This window comes from Furipterus horrens, unplaced genomic scaffold (genome assembly GCF_987537825.1).
Source record: "Furipterus horrens unplaced genomic scaffold, mFurHor1.1.pri manual_scaffold_11, whole genome shotgun sequence".
Lineage (NCBI taxonomy): Eukaryota > Metazoa > Chordata > Mammalia > Chiroptera > Furipteridae > Furipterus > Furipterus horrens.
Genome location: NW_028327181.1, coordinates 16,096,584 through 16,120,084, shown reverse-complemented (window position 1 = coordinate 16,120,084; position 23,501 = coordinate 16,096,584). Strand labels below are relative to the sequence as shown.

General features: G+C 43.0%; 1 protein-coding gene across 4 annotated transcripts in view; it reads right to left on the bottom strand.

The window, feature by feature from the left end:
• Positions 1-12,984: 12,984 nt before the first annotated feature.
• OSBP2 (oxysterol binding protein 2) overlaps positions 12,985-23,501 on the bottom strand; it is a 123,186-nt gene continuing 112,669 nt past the window's right edge. For 3 of the 4 annotated variants that reach the window (XM_090291555.1, XM_090291557.1, XM_090291556.1), the window contains 7 exons: positions 22,285-22,530; positions 21,295-21,415; positions 20,912-21,015; positions 20,734-20,829; positions 20,468-20,652; positions 13,297-13,523; positions 12,985-13,194 (listed from right to left, as the gene is read on the bottom strand). In XM_090291555.1, coding sequence (XP_090147681.1) covers positions 13,052-13,194; positions 13,297-13,523; positions 20,468-20,652; positions 20,734-20,829; positions 20,912-21,015; positions 21,295-21,415; positions 22,285-22,530 — 1,122 coding nt within the window. In that variant the 3' untranslated portion in view covers positions 12,985-13,051. Of the gene's footprint in view, positions 13,195-13,296; positions 13,524-20,467; positions 20,830-20,911; positions 21,016-21,294; positions 21,416-22,284; positions 22,531-23,501 lie in introns of all 4 variants that reach the window. The other variant, XM_090291554.1, reaches the window with a different exon arrangement.

The window sequence follows — 23,501 nt, the reverse complement described above, 5'->3', positions numbered from 1 at the left end:
TCATATTTTGTTGCAGTGTTTTTAAATTTTTGTGTCAACTTCCAATCCCTGTGGAATATATTTCAGTATAAGTGGGTAAGGCAGGAGTCAAGCTTTGTGTTTTGTTTTGTTTTTGTTTGTTTTTCCAGATGGAAATTCACTTATGCTATCTTCACTTATTAAATGGACTACCTTGGTCATTATTTATATTCCACTCTATCTGACTTTTGATCTGTTAGACATGCCAATGGAGAGACATCCTGTTATTAGTTGTATGGGCGACTCCAATGTGAGGAGTGAGATGCTACCTGAAACTAGAATTTTGGGCATCATCACTATCTAGTGGGTCAATACCCCTCACTACTTTTCTTTTAAAAATACTTTTCCAGGGTATTCTTAGAATTTGTTCTTCCACATGAAATTTAAAATCACTTTATTTCTCTCCCATTCTTGCCCGAACCAAAAATTATATTCGGATTTAAATAATTACATTAAATTTAGATGTAAGTTTTGGGAGACTTGACATTTTTATGACTCTAAAACTCTCCAGATGATTTAAAAAAAAAGGTTTCCATTTGTTAGACTTCTTTTAGGTTCTCCAGTAAAATTTCATAATTTCTTCATATGGGGTCTATAACTTTCTTATTAAGTTTATTCCTAGTATTTTATGGTTTTTGTTATGGTGAATGGAATATTTTTTCCCATCTCTATTCCTGATCGTTAATATAGAGAAAAGCTAATGATTTAATATAATTTTTTTCTATCTTATAAACTCTGATAGTTTAAAAAATAAACCTGTAGGTGCCATCTCCCGATTTGCCAATATATCAATTTAATTGCTAGTTTGCTTTAGCTAGAACTCTGAAATAATGTTGAATAATTATCCCTGTCTTGCTTCTAATGTGGATTGACATCCACATGTAAGGTAGTTGGAAATCACATGTTAACAGCTGAGCAGGATGTCAGCTGTTGGTTTTGGCAAATGGCCTTTAAAATTTGGATGTAGTTTCCTTCTGTTTTTTAAATTTTATTTTTATTTTTAATTACAGTTGACATTAAATATAATTTTATATTAGCTTCATGTGTACAGCATAGTGTTTAGACATTTATATAATTTATGAAGTGATACCCCCATAGGTCTAGTACCCACCTGGCACCATACATAGTTATTACAATATTATTGACTATATTCCTTATGCCATACTTGACATATCTGTGACTGTTTTATAACTACAATTTATACTTCTTAATCCCTTCACCTTTTTCACCCAGCCCCCCAACACTACTCACATCTGGCAAACATTAGTTTGTTCTCTGAGTCCGTTTATGTTTTGCTTATTTTGTTCTTTAGATTCCACACATAAAAGTGACATTATATGGTATTTGTCTTTTTCTGACTGACTTATTTTACTTAGCAAAATACCCTCTAAGTCCATCCATGTCTCAAATGGTAAGATTTCATTCATATTTATGGCTGAGTAATATTCCATTGTATTGGTGGCCAAAAAGGCCATTATTTTTTTCCCATATGATAGCTCTAGTTGCTTAGTTGTCTTTAACTTCATTTGAAACAGCTTTGTTAGATTGTGTATGACAGCTGTCATATCAACGTGCATGAAAAAAAAAAACTTACCGAAATTGGTGAATTTTTGTGCAGCCATTTTAATATTGAAGATGGAAGAAGATATGCAACATTTTTGGCATATTATCCTTTATTGTTTCAAGAAAGGTAAAAGCGCAAAAAAGATTTGTGCAGTGTATGGATGGAGAAGGCGTTATGACTGATGGAATGTGTCAAAAGTTGTTTGCAAAGTTTCTTGGTACTATTGACATTTCGGTCAAATTCTTTGCTGTGGGGCTGTCTTATGCATTGGAAGTTGTTTAGCAGCACCCCTGGCCTCTACCCACTGGAAGCCAATAGTGGGAGATAACCAACATACTCAAAATATCCAAATCAATAAAATTATTGGTGAAAATTAAAAAATGTGTCTTTTATGTTACAGAAAGAAAAAAAATAACTAAATGAACTTTTGGTCCACCCTGTATATATGCACCACCCCCTCTTTTTTCCCCAATCATCTATTAATGGGTACTTATGTTGCTTCCATATCTTAGCTATTGTAAACAATGCCTTTGTCATAGATTAATTGACCATATAGGCATGAAATTATTTCTCAGCTCTCTGTTTTATGTCATTAATCTGTGTCTGTTTTTATGCCAGTACCATGCCATTTTGATTATTATAGCCTTGTAGTATAGTTTGTTGCACTTTCTCAAGATTGCTTTGGCTATTTGGGGTCTCTTGTGCTTCCATATAAATTTGTGGATTATTTGTTCTAGTTCTGTGAAAAGGGCCATTGGTATTTTGGTAGGAATTGTATTCAATCTGTAGATTGCTTTGAGTAGTATGGGCATTTTAATGATGTTAATTCTTCCTATTCATGAGCATGGTATATGCTTCCATTTATTGGAAGCTTTGATTTCTTTCTTATAATTTTCTGAGTACAGGTCTTTTACCTCCTTGGTTAAATTTATTTCTAGGTATCTTACTTATTTTTTGATGCAATTGTAAATGGGATTGTTTTCTTAATTTCTTTTTCTGATAGTTCATTATTGGTGTATAAAACTGCAACCAATTTCTGAATATTAATTTTATATTCTGCCACTTTACTAAGTTAATTGACCAGTTCTAATAGTATTTTGATGAAATCTTTAGGGTTCTTTCTATATGGTATCATGTCAACCACAGATAATGAGTTTTATTTTTTCCTTTCCAATTTGAATGTCTTTTATATCTTTTTCTTATCTGATTGGTGGGGCTAGGTTTTCCTTTAAAAAACAAAACAAAACACATGGGGCCTCTGGATCTGAGCCGTGGCTGCCAGTCCTGCCTGAGTCTGTTGCCAAGAGGGCACCAGTGACACAGAATGAAATGTGGTTGTGCTCCCCTGGAGACTATTGTTAACCTTAAAAATTAAACAATAAAGATTATCAGCAGTTGAGTTTATTTGGGAATAGCAAAGGAATTGCAATTCAGGACAAGCAAACTATGGGGAACCATAGGCAAGTCTAGAGAACAAAGAAAAGGAAGATACTTTTATAGGGGAAGGGAGGAAATAGGGAGAGGCAGTTTTGACAAAAGTTCATTGGAGGAGAAGGGAGAGTTAAGGGTAGTCGTCGGCCGTCGTCGTCGGCAGCCGTCCGTCTGGAGAGACGATGGTATAGCTTCTTAAGAGTCTATCTGCACCGCCGAGAACGGCTGTGCAGTCCGACTCGGGAGTGACACGGTATCTGTCTCCTCCCGTGTTGAATCGACATCTTGCGATGACGCTGGAGTGTCCTCTCCAGTGAAGCTGAAGCTACAGAGCCTGGGCAGGGTGATATGGAGGGTCTGCTGTTGCCCATGCAGCAGACCCCCCCTCTCTTCGCAGCTGAAGGGTCCAAGGGTGAGTTGCTGGGCAAGGAGAAAATCTTCCTTTCTGTGGGGATATGTAAAGTAAGCTTCTTTATGGTGGGCTACGTAGAAAAAGCTATGACAACTGGTATGTGTTTTTGAGAGCCTTCCCTTCATGACTTCCCAACTCTGTTTGGAACGAGGTTCTCCTTTATTCATTTTTACATTGTCAAATGCCTTTTCAGCATCTATTGATACAACCATATGGTGTTTTTCTCCTTTAAGCTGCTATTTTAACAATTATTTTTATTAGACATTGAGTAGCTACAAAAGAATACTGTATTTATGAGATATTTATAAGGTAAGAAGAACATAGAATGTACAGGTTTTTTAAAGAGCCTTATTACTACTTTATAAATCTTTATGTTCTTTTCCTAGATCCGCTCCCCTTTTCTCCCTGCTTAATGGCAGTCACTGTCCTGAATTCTGTGTTCATCTTTTCTTTGTTCTTCTTCTACTTTGTATATACTTGATTTGTATTCCTAAATTGTTTTAGTTTGCCCGTTTTTAAACTTTTGGGCATCATATTTTATTTACTATTCTGAAATTTGCTTTTCCTTTTCAATATTATATTCTATAAATTCATATAAGTTGTTGGATGTAGCTGTAATATATTCACCTTCACTATTGTATGGTATTCTGTCACTGCTGAATACTTACTATACAGTAATAAAAACAAGTAAATGACACCTATAATTGAATATACTGAATTTTTTTATTCAAGCCTCTGTGACTGGCATTTGGGTTGTTTCTAGTCTTTTGCTACACAATACCTCTGTGGGTATTCTTGTTTATGTCTGCTGTTGCTTGCCTGTAGGACTTTCTCTGTAGGTTATAATCCTTGGAGTAGAATTGCTGAATCATAGGTCATGCCCATTTCAACTTTACTAGGTAATGTTAAATTGTTTTCAGAAGCAGGTTTATCAGTTTATGTGCTCATTGGCACTGAGTGCTTCATTCCTCTACTTCCTTGCCCTATACTTGTTATTGCTAGACCTGAATATTTTTGTCAATCTGATGGGTGTGTAGAGGTATTTCATTGCTGTTTAATTTACATTTCCCTGATTTCTAATGTGGTTGAGCACTTCTTCACATGTATTGACCGTATAGGTTTCTTCTTTGATAAAGTGTTTGATCAAGACTTTTGCCCATTTTTCTATTTTGTATTATTGTATATCTTAGATACCAATTCTTTATAAGTTATCTGTGTTGCAAATTTCTTTCAGTCTTTGGCATACTTTTCTTTAAAATAAATTTAAAATTTATTTATTTATTTATTTTTAGAGAGGAGAAGGGAGCAAGGAAAAGAGGGAGAGAAACATCAATGTGTGGTTGCCTCTTGCACGACCCCAACTGGGGATCTGGCCTGCAACCCAGGCATGTGCCCTGACCAGGAATCAAACCAGTGACCCTTTGGTTCACAGGCCAGTGCTCAGTTTACTGAGCCGCACCAGCCAGGGCCGGTAGACTTTTTTTTTACTCTCTTTTATAGTCTTTTTTTTAAAAAAATTTAAAGATTTTATTTTTTAGAGAGAAGGGAAGGGAGCGAGAAAGTGAGGAAGAGAAACATCAATGTGTGGTTGCCTTTCATGTGCCCCCAACTGGGGACCTGGTCCCACAACCCAGGTGTGAGCCCTGACTGGGAATCGAACCAGCGACCCTTTGGTTTGCAGGCCAGCACTCAATCCACTGAGCCACACAAGCCAGGGCCTTCTTTTATAGTCTTTTGATAAATAGAAATTCTTAATTTTAATATAGTCTAATTTAATCAATCTTTTTTCTTTTATCGTTTGCATTTCTTTTTATGTTTAAGAAATGCTTACCTGGGAGTGAAAACCCAACAGACAGTGCCATTATAGAATCCCAAGAACCTGAGATCAAACTAAAGTATGGCCCCAACCACTGGATAAAAGCGAGGCCAAGAGCAAGTCTTTTTCAAACCCTTATATCTATGTAGTAAATAAGTGTGAACTTGGAGCTGTTTTTACAGTCATCAGTGCTGAAGAAGAACAGACCAAATTGGTGAGGGGTTGGAAGGGGCAGAGGTCTCTGACCCCACCTTCCAGCAGCACTGAGAGCAAGGCTCTCCCAGCCCCGTCCTTCAAGCTTCAGGGACCTGTGGTGACAGTCTTCTGTTATCAGGCACCTGGTTTGCTATCTGTGTGTTAAGTGGGCCGGTTATCAGAACATGAGTGACCTCTTTGGACCATTTTATCTGAAAGATTGTGCAGCCACCTTCCTGAAGAACCCACTGTAAGAATGGTGTCACTCAGAGAACCATGAGGAGGCAGCAAGCAGAGAAAAGAAGTTTATTTGAGGGAATTAGCAAGCCGGGAGGAAGCCGTGCTGCGAATGGCACGACTCTGGGGTCCTAGGGAAGGAGGGGCTGTTTTATGGGGGGAAGAAAAAAGAAATTATTGAATTCAGTCGTTATCTTGCAGCTGTGAGTCTAGGGCTCATCAGGACCAAACGGAGCTCGGGTTGATGTACCCCACTATCATGGGAAACTCCCAGGCAGCTGTAGGCGGGTGGGGGGAGAGGGGATGGCATAGAAACTAAGGCTGTCACCCACTTCTTAAGAGGGAAGAGCAGAGGTAAGGTATGGCACAAAAGCACTTCCCATGGCTCCAAGACAGACACTGAGGAAGAGGAGTAGCAGCAGCAGCAGCAGAGGAGAAGAGGACCCTGGTCTCCCACCCCAGGTTTAAAGGGCAATACCACTCAGAAGACTGTGGCAGAGGCCATCCCTGGCCCAGGGGCTCCCCTGTAAAAAAGCAATCATGGAGGGTGGCAGTGAAGTCTGTTTTGGGCTCAAAGCCCTCAGTGCCCACCACTTCAGAAAGTGGCTCTGAGCTGGAGTTACAAATCCCCGAACTACCTCTTGACAGCAATGAATTTTGGGTCCATGAGTGTTGTATTCTTTGGGCTGATGGAATCTACCTGGTGTGTGGTAGGCTGTACAGCCTGCAAGAACCACTGGAAATAGCCAGAGAGATGAAATATTTGCTGATTTGATCCCTGGTTTTCTCTCCTTCACCACTCGTTTCGTATGTGGTTTTGTTCGTTTCAGCAGGACTAGCCTTCATTCCTTCCCTGTCTTGTTTAAGATCTGCTGTCAGGTCTGTAAGCATTCTTATAACCAAAGCTCTGAACTGAGCCTCAGAAAGATTTCCTATCTGCTGCTTCGTTAGATTAGATATTTGCTGTCTGGTCAGCTGCGTGATTGGGATCTCTATCATGATCTGTGCCACCCTGACCGTTTTGTGTTTACCTTTGCTTCCTGGGCAGGGCTGTCACACCTCCTATGCTATAGGGGGCGGAGCCCCGTGCACTCGTCACAACCAGGTGACCCGTCTCACCACGCTGTAGTGTTTTCTGCGGGGGTGGGGGTCCAAGATGGATTCCTGCCTTTCACTCTCCGATGAGAGACCGGGTGCCTCCTCCTCTGTCCCCGCCCCCTCCGGGCCCCACAGTCCAAGGCAATGGAGGTCTGCCTTCCCCAGCTTTGGAATCGCAAGGTGACGGGTCTGGTCTGCAGCCAGGGGTGCTCCCCAGGCGCTTCTCGCCTCCCCCTAAATACGGGTGTCTGTGCTTACTGCTATCCTGCTTCCGTCGCTGCTGCTGCTGCCGTGGATAGCACAGCTTGAACTCTCCTCCCCGGCTTCGCCCCTCCTACCTGTCCGGACAAGCACCACTTCTTTATAACTTCATACGTTGGACTTCCATTTATTTTCTGGAACTTCTGGTTACTTCCAGTTTTGCTGTAGTTGTATTCCTTCTTAGCTGTAGTTGTATTCCTTCTTAGTTGTGGAGGGAGACTGAGTGTGTCAGTCTAGGCCTCCATCTTGGCCGGAAGTCTCTTTGTTTGCTTCCGTGTCCTGGGGAGAGCTGTCGCTCCTACTATATTGTAAGGGGCGGAGTCTTAGGTATTCGTCAGTAACAGGCGACCTGTTTCACCATGTTGTGGCACTGTATGTGGGGGAGGGGTCTGAGAAGGAACAATGCCGCTTGCCCAGCACTCGCCCCTTTTCCAGGCACTTCTCCCACATTCGCACCAGACTGGCACCCCTCTAGCTGCTGCCTTGACCATTGTTCCCAGAGTGGGTGGGTCTGTGGACGTTCTAGGTGCGTGGGGGCCCTTTAAACAAGCGGACTCTGCTGAGAGACCGGCAGTTTCTGCCTCCGCCCCAACCCCCACTGGTCTGCACAGTCAGAAGCAATGAGGCTTGATTTTTCTCTGGTGCTGGGACCGTGAGCTGCGCGGTCTGGTGAGGAGCTGGGAATGCTCCCCAGATGTCCCTCCTGACTTTTTAAAACATAACTGAGCTTTCCACCAGCCTGCTGCTGTTGCCACCACCACACCGCATCCTCTCTGCCTCAGCTCCGCCCCCCCTACCTGTCTGAATGAGTATTTCTTCTTTATATCTTTGTTTGCTGGACTTCCATGCAGTTTGATTTTCTGGAACTTATGGTTGTTTCTAGTTTTGAGGTAGTTGTATTCCTTCTTAGTTGTGGAGGGAGATGCAGCATGTCTGTCTACGCCTCCATCTTGGCCGGAAGTCCTGTCATTAACTTTATTGTGGTATTAGCTTTATTGATATAGTCTATAACTGAAAGTATCTCCAAGGTATGCCTGTGTTTATGTTTTAGGTGTATTCTTGTAAGTAGCATATAGTTGGATTAATGTTTTTACTCCAGGTATTTTATCTGAAAGATTTAACTTAAATTTTGTGTGATTATTGATGCATTGATTATTGATTTTTTTCTATACTTTTATTTTGTAATTTTTATTCTGCCTTGACTGCATTCCTTTCCTGCATTCTTTTAGATAGAAATTTTCTCCTCCATGTACAATGTTTTTCCTGTTTTGGAAATTTAGTATTCCTATTCCTTTAGTGATTACTCTAAGATGTTTCACATAATATTTAACTCATCAAAGTCTTAACTGCACAAGACACTATTAATATTGTTTTACTATGTTTTTGTTAATGTTTTTATTTTCCTTTGGCTCCTGAAATACATTTTCACTGGAAATGCAAATATTTTTTTCCTCTACTTTGGAGATAACACTTCATTGTCTTCTTTCTTTGGTGGTCAACTCTCAGTCTGATGCTCTTTGAAGGTAATTTTTTTCCCTCCCTAATCTGGCTGCTTTTAAGATTTTGGCATTTTGGCATTTTAAGGGCCTTGCCATTTCACTGTATTGTATTTAGCTGTGGATGGCTTTTTACCCTAAATAGGATTTGTTGCGATTCACTCTGTGTATTGGTGTTACTCATGAGTTCTCAGAAATTTTTTAGCCATTAACTCTTCAAAGATTGTGCCTGCTCCATTTTGTTAGATGCATGTGGGAAGTTCTCACTTTATCCTCCGTATCTCCAACTTCTCTTTTATATATTTTTTCCTCTTTGTGTCTGTGTTGCATTCTGGATACTTTCTTCAGATCTCACTTCCATGTCACTAACTCCCTTCAGTTGTGTAAGCTGTTATAAAATTATTTTTAGTGCTTTCTTCCAATTTCTGAAATTTCTTTAGCATTTTTTAATACTCATTCTTAAGCCACTCATCTGTTTCTAGAAATATATTAAACATGCTTATTTTATATTCTGATAATTTCACTATATGTATGAGTTTTTTTGTCTCTTCTGCTATAGGTTCAGTTGGCCCCTGCCTGTTCCCAAGCCAACTTGTGTGTTGAGTTTGTGTGTTTAGAGATAGTATACTGTGAACTGCTCATTTTTCTTGCATCTTCAGGTCTAGGGTTCCATAAGCCTGGAATGAAGGGAAGATACTCTAGAGGATTTCTTTGTCTCTCCTATGTGACTGGTGACATTGCCAGTGTGGGAGCACACTATATTACCTGCTAGAGGTTTTATTGGGTCATCCAGGTAGTGTGTAATTAGACAACAAAACCAGCTGAGGGCCCACACCTGATTACAAATTCTTAGGGGATTTTTTCCCCCTCTGCTCTGCTTAGGACTAACATTGATTAAAACAAACAATTTTCCTTGTATTTTATTTTTGATTCACCATTATATTGAAGATTTAGCTTTCTGGGGGACCAGCTTTCTGGAAGACATCTCCTTTTGGATGCCCTACAATGGGATGGTCATTTGAGGCAATGAAACTTACCTCTAGGCTCATTGGGCTCTGTAAATGCCTGAGAGAGAGAAGCAGACTTCAGAGCTCTTTTTATTTCTCCAGGTTTCTGCACTCATGTAATTTCTGGTCCAATTATTCATTATATTCCAGCTCATGGATACATTTAAGGTTTTAAAATTTTATCCAGCATATCTAGTTTTCAATTAGCCAGGCACCTGGTCTACCATATTGCCAGAAAGAGAAGTCTTCCTTGAACTGGTTGATATGATGATTTTCAATGAAAAGCCTTCTGGCATTTCTGTGGTAAACCCAACTTGGGCATAGGTTTACCAATTTGAGGTATGTATCTTTTGATTGTGGCTGGATTCTATTATTGTCACATTTGGATATATGAAAATTCTGTTCTTGAGATTGAATTATATAGTTAGTGCAGTCTTTATCAGGTGTTTGTCATTATAGTTATGCTGGCTAGTTTCATATAAAGAATATATATCGTCTCTGGTTCTATTCTCTGTATAGCACTTTGAAATTTTTCTCTTTGGTGTCCTCTCCTGTCCATCCCTCTCTTGCTGAGCCCCATCCAGCCCAGTAAATGAGGAAGCCTTAGGCCTCTGCCCTGACAGTCTGTCAGGAGCAATGATTTGGACTTTATAGAGTTTGGGGGAAGCAGGAGTTTCCTGGTCCCTAGGTTCAGCCCTTCCCAGTTCTGTCTCTGAGGCCCCCTCATGATTTGAGGCTGCAGCCACACTCCCCAGCTGCCTCAGGGGTGTCTCCCAGGACCTTTTCTCCACCTGGGTTTCTTGTCCTGAAATGAATTCACGCAATACTTATTTAAGGAGCACCTACTATATGCTAGGCACTGGGGATGCTACAATATATAAGATAGACAAGATTCCTACTCTCATTAAGCTCACAGTAAATTGGGGGCAGTCAACAAATAAAATACACGGTGTGTCAGATGGTGCCAGAGTACAGTGGAGAGAAAGAAAGCTGTTTGTTGGTAGTTTTCTCACATATTCAGTTACTCTCCCATATAAATTTCAGAATCAGCTTGTCAAGTTTTTGAAAAACATTGGTAAAACTTTGACTTGGACCATGCTGAATTTGTAGGTTTGGGAAGAACCAATATAATTGAATTTGTCCATCCACGAAGATGGCATTTTTCCTGTGAACTCAAGTCTTCCTTGTCATTCAGTGAAGTTTTAAAGTTTATCTATAAAAGACCTTTTACATCTTTTTTTTGTTGGATGTATTCTCAGGCTTCTTATGGTTCATGTTGTAGAATTTTTCTATTTTCTGTTTAGCGATGGCTGGTGGACAGACCACAAGTATAGGCTGACCTTGTGTCATGCTGGTCAGAGTGGTTTCTAGAATGTAAACTTGGTGCTACTCCCTGTTCAGAGTTCTGTGTGGCTCCACTCCAGGGTCTTTGACTCCTTAGTTTGCCTCACTGGATTGGTCTTTGTCACCTCTGGGCTTTGCCCATGCAGCATATCCCCTCTCCTGGCATACCCACTGCCCTTTCTGCCTCTCTGCCTGGACTCACCAGTGCCTGCCTCCACCCAGATGGGAAAGCAAGGCCCTGGGAAAGGAGGAGTGTGCGAGCCCAGTCTTGGACCCCACAGTGTCCAGGTGTCAGGACAGATGGCTAGAGGTTGGCTCTGAAGTTGCTGTGGTGTCCTGTTCCACCCCATCCTCTTACATGGAAGCAGTAAGAGTGCGAAGACGACCCACCAGGCCAGACTGGCTGCCCAGTCCTGGTAGCTAGTGATCTGGGTTGCTTGGCAACCTGGGCAACAGAAGCTGCTAGGTCACCATTGTCAAGCAACTGTAATTCACCAGGGCAGGCCTTCCTTTGCAGAGGGTGGTGGGACCTTAGCTTGGCTCCAGACAGCCTCGGGTAAAGCTGTTACCCCATCCCTAGATGCTGACTCAGCCTTTACACATTTTTCTGAAAAAGCCCTTTCTGGCCCAGACCCCATCCCACTAGGTCTTCCACCCCACATCTCCCATCCAGACCAACGTCTTGCTGCCTGCTCAGAGAAGGTGGAATAAAGCCCCATGCCGTCTTGTGGACTGTTACCTGTGCTCTTGTATCAACCCTGCTCTGCCCAGTCACAGACAGATTCAGGGACAGGGCCATGGAAAATGCCAAATCCAAGGTTTTTATTGCCAGTCAGAAGGTGCTCACCACAAACAGTGCTGAGAAGAGGTACAGTGTACAGTTCTGCTGCAGGCCTGGTGGTCTGCCTGCTGCCCTGACTCTTGAGTGAGCACCCTAAGGCATTTCATAAGTTGGTGTTTTCACTTTTTTTCCTTATAAAAACAAAACCAGTCCTGGAGTAGAAAGAAAAACCCTGTAATGAATTTTCAGGACAAAACTGAAGTGGGAAGGGTTGGAGTGGGGGGTACTAAGGGTTGGGACAGTGGCCACAGTGGCCCAGTCCCCCCACTGTTGACAAAAGCCATTGGAAGGGGATCCAAGGAAAGGTCAGGGCACAGCTGACAGGGTGGCCAAACTCAGACAGGAGAGCCCTGTCTTCATCATTTTTTCATTTCCACATACCATAGAAATTTAAGCAAAATAGCTATTTTATATATTTTTATATATTATATATATAAATCAGGCAAATAAAGAGTTCAGAGGTGCTGAGATGGGGCACCCCAGAGGTGCCTGAAGCCAAGGCCAGATGTTAGGTCTCTGGTGCCCAGGGCAACACCCAGGTGGAGCTGAGGGTTTGTTCTTATTGCTGATTTGGGGCCTGGTTCTGGGGTGAGGAGCACCTGCAGGCCCTGCCCCAAGCCTTTTCTGGCCTCTTTGGGGCTGGGGAGCAGCCCCTGCATGGCCAAGGCTAGGTTGCGCTCCAATCTACATGGGGGCCCCTCAGTGTCTGCCTCCCCCATGGTGGCTGTAGCTCTAGACAACTTGTGCTCACCTGGGCCCAGCGTCCCCTCCCTGTCCCTTCTCTGTGGGGTCCTGGGCTCCTAGGGGGCAGTCTTGCTATGTAGAGCTACAAAATACTCTGGACTCAAAGGGTCTTTCTGGCTTCCTGAAGTCTTAAAAAGAAGGGGCTCTTGCCAGGACACTTTTGTGGCAAGAAAGCACACTTAGAAAGTTGTCTACTAAGTGCTGTACTAAAAATATTTACTAAACATCTTGGCTGGAAAGAAGTGGACATCGTTTTTCTAAAAAAGGCTCCCAAGGAGGGGTCAGTTCCTCCCTGGGTGGGGCTGGTGACGGGGCAGTCCAGAGCCCGGGCCAGCTGCCTGAGTTGTGGTAACTGGGAGCTGGGGTCCCGGTGGGGCCCAAGTCCATAATGAAGGTGATCCTGGGGGTGGAGAGAACTGGGCCAGCACTTCCTTCTTCCAAGGTGGGAGACCCCAAAAGTGTTTTTAAAAAAAGAGGAAAGGAAAAAGGGGAGTGGGGTGGGTGGGCCGTTAAGTACTAAAGTGAGTGCATTCAGTAAAAGGTGGACCAGGCTGTGCAGGGCCTGTATTTGCAGGAGGAGGTGGCGCTCAGAAGATGTTGGGGCACATGTGCCATTCCTGCTTCTCCTTGGCTTCCCAGTAGCCGCCCTTGTACACGCAGGCCGTCTCCCCAGTCAGCGGGTCCAGCCTCTTCTCGAACCACAGCGGCGTATACACGTCGGCGTCCTTCTCTGCTGGGCAGGCACAGCGGGCGGTGGGCAGGCGGCCCCTCCCCCGCCCACCGAGAACCCCCTCCCGGGCCCCCAGGCACCCCCTCCGTCCCCTGGCCTCACCGTCCTCCACGCCGCAGCCCCGTGAGCAGGCCTCCAGCCGCCGGCGCCGCGACTGGCGCTGCTTCTCCTCCAGCCGCTGCTTCTCCGTGTTGGCCTCGTCCCATTGCCCCTTCTCCATCAGCCGCTGGTCGGGCCGCAGGCGGCTGTCGGTGGGTGCCACGCCCTCCTCGTGCTCGTTGAGGGTCAGGGCCAGCTCCGAGAAGTAGTACATGTTCTCCGCGTTCTCCCTGCGCGGCGCACAGCGTGAGCGCACCCACCCGCCATGCCCCTCCGGGACCCCGTTCCGCCCGACTGCCCGTCCCAGCGTGCGCGCCCGAGGAGCCTGCAAAGCCCGGCTGCTCCCCGCACCACCGGCTGCGTCTGTTGTGGTACATTACACTTCTGCGGGAATTTCCCCATTTTGTTCACTTTTTCAAATTTATTAGTGTAAAGTTGTTTTATAATACTCTCATTATTATTACTGTGGTGTCTGTATTCTTGGTTATATGCGCCTCTCTATTCTCAACTGTTAGGTCAGAGGTTTGTCTATTTTCTTTATTGGTGGAAGATGAAATTTTGTTGGCCCCGTTTTAGGTTTTTCTGCTTTGTTTTTGCTTTTATAGTCTTCTGCTTTGTTGAAGTTTATTTTGCTGTTCTTTTTCTAACTTCAAGAGATGGATGCTTAGTTCATCTCAGCTTTTCTTCTTTCCTAACAGGTGGATCTTTAAGTCTATATTTCACAATATTTTTGGTTTGTATACTTTCAATACCATGCAGTTGTAAATTTTTTCTAATTTCTGTATCTTCTTCAACCTATGGAAGCATGGAAGTATGGAAGCATACTTCTTAAATTTATGAATGTATGAGGATTTTTCTAGTCATTTTTATTTCTGGTGTAATTGCCTTGGAGTCATATAGTACATACTTGGTATAATTTCAGTTCTTTGAAATTAGCTTTATGGTCCAGGATATGGTCAATTTTTGCAAATGGTTCATGTGTAATTGAAGAGAATATATTTTATAGAGTTGTTCAGTGCAGTGTTATACAAATGTCCAGTGGGTTGTATTGTTCAAACTTATCCTCCTGACTTTTTTTTAGCAGTTTACATGTGTTTTTTTATTTAACCCTCCTAAAAGTTCTACTATTGTGTTTACTACTGTTATTATATTATAAAATTTTTATTGTTATTACAGTTGTCCCAAATTTTCCCCCTTTGCCCTCCTCTGCCCAGCCCACACCACCCCCTTTCAGTCAATTCCCACACCTGTTGTCCATGCCCATGGGTCATTCATACATGTTCTTTGACTGTCCCTTCCCCTTCTTTCCATCATTTTACCCTTCCCCGCTCCCCTCTGGCCGCTGTCAGTCTGTTCCATGTTTCCATCCTCCTGACTTTTTAAAATTTTGCTGTTTTTATCCATTTCTAAGAGAGGTTGTGTTAAAATTTCCTACTTTGATTGCAGATTAATCCATTTCTTCTTATATTTCTAGCAGCTTTGGCTGTATATATTTTGAGGGTATGTTATTAGGTACAGGGTACATTAAAATTTAAAACTCATCTTCATGGTAAATTGAGCCTTTATCATTATGTTCCTCTTATCTCAAATCTTTGTTTTAAAGTCTGTTTTTCAATATTAATAATGGCTACAGTAGGTGTTTTTTTTTTGGTATTTCTATGGACATAACTTTCCCATCCTTTTATTCCAATCTTTATTTTTTAAGACATATCTCTTGTAAACCACGTAAGGTTGGATTCTAAAGACTTGTCTGAAATCTAACACCTATAATGGATTTAAAACTATCTTATCTTGGGGTTTTTTTTGTTTGTTTTTGTTTTTTGTTGTTGTTCTCCTTTTTGGGACCTCAGATGCACAGTTGTGGATTAGTCATAGTCTGTGGTACATGGTGCCCCTCTTTATTGGTCCTTGCATGGCCTGCTTGTATTAATGCAGCAGCCTCACCACCCTAAACAAAAGGGATAATCCTGACAAAACTTACATCTGACTATATGGAAAATTCACCAATCCATCCCCTTCTCAGGTAGCCATCAGCAAGTCTCCTGGGCTCATCAGTCCCTTGCTTTCCTTTTAATATAATTTTACTGCATCTTTAGTCTTAAGTGTGTGTATGTATTCACATATATATGTATATTTTACATCCTTATTTTTAATTGTATAAAAAGAATATCATGATGTATTTAACCTTCTAGGACTTTTTTTTTACTTTTATCAATATATTCCTTAAATTTATATTGGTGCAAACATGCTGTGGTTCATTTGTTTCAACTTCTGTCCTGTGAATTTACCACAGTTATTCATCCAATAAATTTAGTTGTTTCCAAGTTTTTGCTGTGGAGTTATCTTATGCATGTTTCCTGTTGTACATTTGCAGGAGTTTCTCTGGTGTACATACCTAGAAATGGAATTGCTGGGCTATGGAGTCTCTGATGCTCTTCTTTAGGAGGTAAGGCTGACCTGCCTTCCAGCATGGTTGTACCAATTCACACTACCACCAATGATGTGTAAGAGATACTGTGGATCCACATCATCTTTAATACTTGGTACTGTCAGACTTTTTCTTTCTTTCTTTTTTTTTTTTTTGACGTAAATGAAGGTAAAATGGTATCTCATTGTGTCTTTGATTTGCATTTCCCCAATTATCAATTATATTGATCATTTTTATGTGATGACTGGCCATACATGGTTTTTCTTGTTCATAATATTCTTGTTCATGACTCTTGTACTTTTCCCTTGTGTTTTTAAAATTTATTTATTAGAAGTTCTTTATATATTTTTTTAATTATTATTTTTAATTGTGGTAAACGTTTTGATTTATTTTGATACTAATCATTTGTCAGGTATAGGTATTGTGATTATTTTCTCCAAGTTTATATATTCTTTTCACTTAAAAAATTTTTTTTAAGATTTTATTTATTTTTAGAGAGGGGGAAGGGAGGGAGAAAGAGGAGAGAAACATTGAAGTGAATATATTACATCTTTTATTAGAAGGTCCTTGATGTTCTCTAATAGGATAATTGACGTTTTCTTTTAAATTCTGTCTTTTTGTTGTTTTCTTTTAGTGTGTAAAAATGCAAGTGACTTTTGTGTATCAATCTTATATTAAGGCACGTAAGACACTTTTTTTTTTCTGAGTCTATGGAGATCTGTTATTGTGATGAGTTAATTTTTGGATTTTCTAATATAAAACCATCTTTGCATACTCAGGATAAACTCAACACACCATTGAATTTTTGATGTCTTGTTTTGGAATTTTGCTTATGTATTCTTAAGTGAAACAGTATAAAACTTTTATTTTTGTACTACTCCTTAGCTTGGTTTGGTAGCAGGATTACCCTGGCCTCACAACATAAGACAGAGAATGTTCTTTTTCTGTTGTCTGGAAGATTTTATATAAAATTGGGATAACATATTTCTTGAAAATTTGGTAGAATTTACCTATAAAACTATCTGGGGTTTGTGTTTTCCTTGTGGGATTAAAATATATATATGTTGATTTTAGGAAGAGAGAGACATTGATTTGTTGTTCTACCTATTCATGCATTTTATGGTTGATTCTTGTTTGCGCCCTGACTGGGGGATCAAATGTGCAACCTTGGTGTAATGGGACGATGCCCCAACCAACTGTGCTACCTGGCCAGGGCCTTTTGTGGGAATTTTGAAACTACTGCTTCAATTTCTTAAATTATTATAGGACTAGTCATGCTTTTTATTTCTTCTAGACTCAGTTCTTGTAAGTTATTTTTTAAAAGAATTTGTCCTCATCTGAATTTTAATTATCTCTTTATACTTTATATGTCATGCGAAACTCTTTTCATCAGTATTTATTTCTATATTTTCTCTTGATCAGTCTTGCCAGTAATTACTGTCAGGTCTTTTTTTTCCCCCCCTCAAAGAATCAACTTTCGGCTTTTGGAAGTTCTTTATTTTATTTTTTTCTATTTTATTAATCTCTGCTCTTATTTTTAAAGCATATATTCTTATTTTCTTGGGCTTATATGTTGATCATTTTCTAATTCTTAGGATGGAAACTTAGAAAAGAAAAAATCCTCAAAACTAATGAGCTTATATACCTATTTAAGGCAATATATTTCCGTAAAAGTATTGCCCTTGTTACATCCAGCCAATTTTGTTATCTTCACATTCAGTTCTAGGTATTTAAAATTTTCCATTCTAATTTAATTTTTACCCATGATTTATTTAGCAACTTAAAATTCTTTTCAAATTGGTGGGGACTTTTTGTCATCTTGTTTATAAGTTCTAACTTAATTTTCTTATCATAGATTGTGGTCTGTATGCTCCCTCTGTAAATTTGTTAATGCTTTCTTAGGGTTTAGCACACAATTCATGTTTGCATACATTTCATGTATACATGAGTAAAAAGTATGTTCTCTGATTGTTGCAACCGTACATATGTGTAATATCCTGTGTTATTTCGATCTCCATTTTTGCCGGTTGGTTTTTTTCCTCCATTGTCCTATTAACATGTGAGAGGGATGTATTGCAATCTCTTACTCTCCCACTGTGGTGATGGATTTATCAGTTTCTCCCTTTACTACCAATATGTGCTTTGTATATTGTTGAGGCTGTTTCATTACCTGTTTAATGTTTGAAACTATTTTATCTTCTTGAAGAACTCAACTTTTTATCACGTAGCAGCTCTTCATCCCTAATAATGCTTTTGTCTTAAATTCTCTTTTACCTGATATTAATACAGTTATTATAGCTTTCTGGTATGTATTTTCATGATATATTTATCTCTTACTTTAAACCTTTGTACATCTTCATGTTTCGGATATCTCTTAGAAGGTACATGTATCTGGACTTTAATAAAATCCTATCAGTCAGTATTTTGCTTTTTAACTCGTGAGTTTCAGCTATTTATTATTCTTGGATCTGTTTCTACTGTGTTAATTTACAGTTTTTATTTGTTATACTTAAAATTTTTTTTTGAGAATATGTTTATTAAAACTGGGGACAGTGAAACAAGGAAGGGCTTAGGATAGGAGAAGCAACAGGAGAGCCTAGGTGGGGTTGCTTTGGCTCTTTAGAAATGTTATAGGGAAGAAATGAGCTGAGGTGGGGCTGCTGTCAGCTCCCTGGAGAGTCAAGAGAAAAGGGGGCCTTGGGGACAGGTTCAGGAGGTTAGCCTGGGATGAGCTGCCACTGCCCATTGCTCCCCTGGTTGCAAGTCTCATGGTGTTCATTAGAGTTTAGGATGCCCACCTGAGAGGGAAGAAGAGGGTGGGGGGAAGGGAAAGGCCTTGGTGTGCTCCAGGGTGGGGTAGAGTGCCTTGTACTTCTTATTTTTAATCTCTTCTTACTATTAAAAAAATCTTTTGTGTCTTCCTTCTAATAAGAACTTAGCATTCCTTCACATCCCTTGGTGTCCTTCTCTATCTCCCCAAACCCCATCATGTTAACATTATCTACACTTTCAATTCTGGATTATTATTGGAATATTTCCTCTTTTTCTTTTGTATATTGCAGTACCTTCTGTTTTTTTCTCCCCCTTTTAAAGTATTGTGTTGGATACCTTTTTCACTGTGGGTGTTTGGGTATCAAAGCTGCTGAGGCTGTTCCCTGAGGACATATTTTGTATCATGTCCTCATATTTGAATGACTGTTTAGCTGGATAGAAAATTTTACTTTCTCATTTTTTTTCATTACTTTGAAAATATTACTCCAACTTTGGCTGTTGAAAAATTTGATGTTACTCTGGTTCTTCATCCTTGAGTGAGATCTTTCCCTCCTCTCTGGAAGTTATCAGAATTTTCTCCTTGATATTCTTAATTTTCACTACAGTGTGGTCTAAGCAAAAGTTCTCTTTCTCTCTTGTCCCTGGAAATCAACAGGCCCTTTCAACCTGGGGTCTTTCATTTCTTTATTTTGGGAAATTCATCTCCATTATTTCTTTAACTATTTCTCCTCTCCATTTTTATTTCTTTCCTTATCTACTGCGATTCCAATTAAACATATTACTTTAGTGAAGGCTCTAGGAATTACAATATGCATACTCCATACAGTCAAAAGTTAATGCACATCTTGACCCTCTACTTGGGTAGCATGAGGGTCTTTAAGAAATTTCCTTCCATTTATCCTTCTTTGACTTATGTGATTGCAGTTACATTTTATGTTTAGGGTTTAAACCCCACATTATTATTTGTATTTATTCAGTGTTCACTTAGGTTCACATGAGTTTCTGTTCTTTATTCATTCATACATCTTAGATCATCCGTCGGTATCAGTTTCCTTCTGCTAGAGGTGTATCCTTTAATGCAGGTCTGCTGGTGGCAAAATGAGTTTTTATTTGTTGGGAAAATGTCTATTTCAACTTCTAACAGGGAGTCTTTAGGCATATGGAAGATCTTATGTGACTGTTTTCAAGCTCCCATTATTGCCCCTGAGGTGACAGCTGTCAGTCTGCTGTTCCTCAGTAGTAATGTCTTTTCAAAATCTGGCTGCTTAGTAATTTCTTTTATGTAGTTTCAGTAGTTTCACTGAATATAGATTCATGTGTGGAAAATTCTTTGCTGTTTTTCTTTCAGATAACAGGCTCTTCCCTTCCAGACCAGATCCCACTGTCAAATGGACATCTGCAGGGATGCCCTGGGGATCCAGTGGGCGGCTGCTTCAGGAAGGCACTCTGGGCCACTAGGTGGTAAGCTTGCTCACTCTAGCTTCTTCTCTTTTCCAGGTTTTGTCTCCTGGTTTTTGATGATTTCTTCTGACCTATGTTCAGTTGATGGATTCCATTAAAACTTCTGTGGAGGTCTCAGTTTCAGTTATTTTTCCTTTGTAGAACTTCTGTTTTGCTAACTTTGGAGTCTATCGGGCCACTTTTTATAGTTCTCTGTTTCTTCGTTTCATTCCGTGGACTATGGGGACTCTGTCCCATGAACTGTTTGAGGCCTCTGCATAGGGCTTGCTACCATCAGATAATGTTACTAATTTACAGTTGGGTGTCTGACTCCTATGCTGGGATGTCAGCCTCATAACACTGCTTTCTCCCACATGTGGACTGAACCCTTCTGACTCCTAGGCCACTTGCTTCCTGTCTGGTCAGGCAGGGTCCCCTGCCTGTCCACTGCCCACTTGCCTCCTCCTTTTCCTGTCCTTGCCTGCTCTTCACCCTGCCCTACTGCCCTCAGAGGTCCCTTGCAGCCCCACTCACGGCAGCGGGTACTTCTTCCATAGCAACTTGGCCGGCAGCGTCTGGTATACCGTCTTCTGCTTCCCGTCCAAGCTGGGGCTGCTGGGGCTGCTTTGCACTATCTTGGCGCACTCCATCTGTTCATCCCATGAGCCTGACAGCACATAATGGGCCTTTCCCTGGCCATCACTCACCACGCCTGTCACCTGTGGACATTGGCAGGATGAGCATAGGCACAGGTCTGCTCTAGACCAGCCCCCAAGGCTCTGAGAGGTGGCCTTGCTTACCTTGCGGGCCACCTCTTTTGAGAAGTAGCTGTAGGGCAGGAACTTCAGCTGGCAGCGGTCCTTGGTCTTATGGTTCACAATCTCAATGTCCCCTGTCTGGTGAGGGAGGGTAGTTAGTAGTCTGCGGCCTATGCCTGGGCCACACACCCCTACCCCCCGGCCTAAGGCACCCTGTGACCTGGTCGATCCAGAGCTTGCCAACAATGATGTTATGCACAGTCGAGGTGCTTTTCCTCCACACGTAGTGATTCCCACTGGCTTGGAATTCTAAGTGGATGGCACCTGGAGGTGGGATAGAGGGATCAGATGTCGTGGCCCCCCGTGCTGGGCCCCAGCCAGCCTGCTCTTCCCCAGTCCCAGGGTTCTGAGAATTGGAAGCAGTATTCATGCAGACTGGGGAAGGGAGGCATCCGGGAAGCCTGGGAGGAGGGAGCAGGGAACATACCTGCAGGGAAACTAATGTTACCCCTGGAGGCCCCAGGCTGGCTTCTGGGTTCAGCAAAACCCTCCCCCTTATTCAGAACATCTTTCTGCCCTGGGATAGCACAGGGCCCAGCTCACCCAGCGGCATGATAGAGAGGTATTTCCCCCGGAACTTGCTGGAGATGGTGATCTCCTGCCAGAGGCTCCAGCCATTCTTGGAGAACACGTAGTGTGCAGCTGATGGAGGGTGATGGCTCACCTGCGACAGACCCACAGGACATGAGTGTCTGCTGGACACAGCCCAGGCCTGCCCCCAACCAGCTGGGACAGCCTGCCCTGTGCTTAGTTCTGTGGCCCTGACCGCAGGTCTGGCTGCTTTTCTGGGGACAACAGACACATGGAAGGCCCCCAGGAAGGACAGTGCTCCCAGGGGAAGAGCAAGGGCGTGGCAATGGTGTGGCTTGGGCGGCTGTCCTGTACGTGCTGTGGCCTTGAGACAAGGGCTGGAACGCCTGACTCTTGGACTGTGAAATAGGGATGATGACAGAGCCTGTGCCTCAAGGATGTCATGTTGCCTGTGATAGGCTGTGCAGAGGGCTGATCAAGTGCAGATGCTCCTACTGAGGGCTCCTCTGCTCACTTTCTAGCTAACTTCCCCACTGCCACAAAGGGGCACGATGTGAGCTGACCCCATGCCCCAGGGCAGGACCCCTGGGCTCCTCACACTCCAGGCCTCTATTATCACTGACCAGGGTCCCCCAGGTGCAGGCTTTTCCCTGCCAGCTCAGTGGTGACCCCACACTCCAACCCAGTTGGGCTCCCCAGCAGTGCCCTGAAAATGTCCCTCAACCACTGCTCCTCAGTATCTGGCCAGGAGAGGAGTCCGCCCCTTTTCCCGCGCACTGTCCTCACCATGCTCTCCCTCACCCTGTCCAGGAGGCCTGCTGGGACACTGTGTCTCTGGGCCTGGGCCTGCCCCAGCTGCAGGAGTCCCAGCTGCTTGACTGGACCTCAGCCTGATGGCCCCTTGGGCATGGGCACTCAGGGTCGGAGGCTGCGTCCCATTCACCTCATTCTGACCCCCAGGCCTAGCAGGAGCAGCTCGGCCGGAGTGTAAACAGGCCTCACCTGCTCACAGAGGGAGCGCAGGCCCATTTCATCAAGGCGGTCCAGCTCAAAGGTCTCCCCCAGCATGGGGTTGAAGGGCTTGGCGATGCGGTGCACGGTGGTGGAGTAGGAGGACACGGAGAAGGCGGCCACCAGGCACATCTGCTCCACGGAGCTGGTGCAGTGCACGGCCTTGTCCAGCAGGTGGTGGTACTCCAGGTCCTCCGTCAGCCGCTGGAGCATGGACAGGGGCTCGTTGAAGTTGACCTGTGGGCAGGCAGGGGTCAGGCTCGGGTGTCCAGCTGAGACAGCTGTTCCCAGCACAGACCTGGAGTCAGCACAGCACCCTTGCTTTTCTCCAGTGTTCAGGGACATTGCTGCTCAGACCACACCTTCAGGGAGGTTTCTCTGACAACCTAATACCACAACCCCGCCTGCTCACCTCCCCAGGCCCTCCTGCCCGTTTCTCCACAGCCTCACTGCTTCCTGACCTGCTGGGCCTTGCACACTTGCGCTACATTTGCTGTCAGTCTCCCATCCTAGGACATAAACACCAGGAAGGCCAGGGCTTCTGACTTGTTCGACACTGAGTCAGGAATCAGGGAACGAGTGAATAATGGACAAAGTGGGCCCTTTTCATACTCTGAGCTATTAGGCAAGTTTTCTGCTCAGAGCTCCTGTGGAGGGGCCCCCACTGCAGCCTCAGTAGGGCAGAGTCACTTTTACCCTGTGGTGCTGGTCTGTGACCGTGGGCCAGCCATTGGGCAGGGCCTTCCTTGACACTCAGAAGTTGGTGCTGTTATTCTCCCCACTTTGCAGACAACGGACACAGAGGCTGGAGATGTGAAGGGATTTGTCCTGGGTCACACAGTGAAACCAAGTCTGGCCTGGAGCCTCCAAGCTCCTCCCTTGTGGAGATGCCATTGTGGCCTGGCAGCATTAACATGCCAGCCCTGCCCTCAGCCTGCTGTGTGACCGTGCTAGAGGGTCACACTGGGGAGGACCTGCTTGTCAACACACAGCTCAATCCTGCCACTCCCCATCTACGAGGTCAGGACAGACAGGACATAGTCGCTCTGGGAGTACCCAACTCTCTGATCAACACAGAGCCCGTTCCTGGCTCCTTCCCTCAGGGCCTGAGACCTCTGCTCTTGGGGGATTGTGGCAATGCTGATGAACATAATTCAACAATTTGTTATGCTCCTTGGGTGTAAGAAAATGACACTGGGAGCTGCTTG